This window comes from Amphimedon queenslandica, unplaced genomic scaffold, assembly GCF_000090795.2.
Source record: "Amphimedon queenslandica unplaced genomic scaffold, v1.1 AMPQUscaffold_11425, whole genome shotgun sequence".
Classification (NCBI taxonomy): domain Eukaryota; kingdom Metazoa; phylum Porifera; class Demospongiae; order Haplosclerida; family Niphatidae; genus Amphimedon; species Amphimedon queenslandica.
In genome coordinates, this window is record NW_003548333.1 from 7,882 (window position 1) to 9,265 (window position 1,384).

General features: G+C 34.3%; 1 protein-coding gene across 1 annotated transcript in view; it reads left to right on the top strand.

Moving 5' to 3' along the window:
• Positions 1-912, top strand: part of LOC100640344 (RING finger protein 121-like) — a gene marked incomplete at its 3' end in the record, with an annotated part of 3,750 nt that extends 2,838 nt beyond the window's left edge. The window contains exons 3-5 of the mRNA XM_020005434.1: positions 323-464; positions 758-832; positions 878-912. Coding sequence (XP_019860993.1) covers positions 323-464; positions 758-832; positions 878-912 — 252 coding nt within the window. The remainder of the gene's footprint in view (positions 1-322; positions 465-757; positions 833-877) is intronic.
• Positions 913-1,384: the final 472 nt, after the last annotated feature.

Here is a 1,384-nt window from a genome sequence, read left to right on the forward strand (position 1 = left end):
CTGATTGGTCAATTGCAAGTAGGCATGGTAGAAATACAGTAATTACTCAGATCATGAATAATAATTAGTAGTACCACAATCAGTAATGTATGATTACATAAAAATTAAATCACACACAATTAGTTCAGACACAATAATTTCTAACCAGCCCATTAATTACCAGATACATGGTTATAATTTGCTGGATATTGTAAAATAAAAATAATTGGCCAAAAACTCTAGTAAAGAAAAGTCTAAGAACTTAAGGACTACAGCCATATCTTAATACATAACTAATGCAATGTATTAATTATAAAAATAATAATTTTTTATATTATTAAAGGTTACGTCACCGGATGATAGAGGAGAAGCACAGAGGTCATGACCTGATGCATGCTGAAATGATATTAATACTGTTTGCATCTATTGGGGTAGCACAAGTACTCCTCTTCTTATGGAGAATAAAACACAGGAAATCCTACCAGGTAGACACAGCATACATGTACATGTGTACAAGTAATAATATACTAATAATATACTAATAATGTACAGTAATATACTAATGATATACTAACAATGTACATTTATGTGTTGGTTATAATAAGGTATAAATGACATTATTATAATAGTTAGTATATAAATGTACATTTTATACAAATTAGCTAGTTCCTCCATAATTATTGCTTATACTGTATTTCAGCAGCATCAGAATGTGGTCCTATACAGTATATAACAATGATGACTTTAATTTCTTACCTCCTCCTCCTTTCTCTCTTAGGCCATTACCTTATTAGGAATGTGGATAATTCCATTTTATTTGTGTGTTCGGTTGAGTTTCTGGAGGATGATCATCGTATGGTCAATATTCTCTATTATAACTTTATTTGTAATGTTTAAGGCTACTAGGAAGAAGCTTCATGTCAACACTCCAAGGTTAGTTTAATTATCCCAATTTCTGTAAAATAATCCCTGTACTATTAGTAACGCGGTAGCATTATTACTAAGTAGGATTCACCCCACTTCAAAATGGCTGCCACGACTTTTGCAGTCTTGCTATACCGGGAAAACGAGCTCCTATGCTTAGCAGACTTTATAGAGGACCTTATCTTGACCAGAGGACTCCAATGGTACCCATAGCGTGGCTCTAGACCTTGTCTAAAAGGAAAGCCAAAAATCGACGAACCGGCCGTTTTGTTCAGCCACCTTTTTTCATCTTCATCATCATCATCATCATCATCATCATCAAGAAGTCCTGTCAATCCAGTTGTCGGTGTGTATCTCAGTATCAGTTGGTGCTACAAGGATAATTCTTACACCAATCTACTCCAACAGTCTATGTGCAGGTCCATGTCCCATCAGGTCATTCTTCAAGTAAAGAAAAAGTGATACTCTGACTGCTGGATAG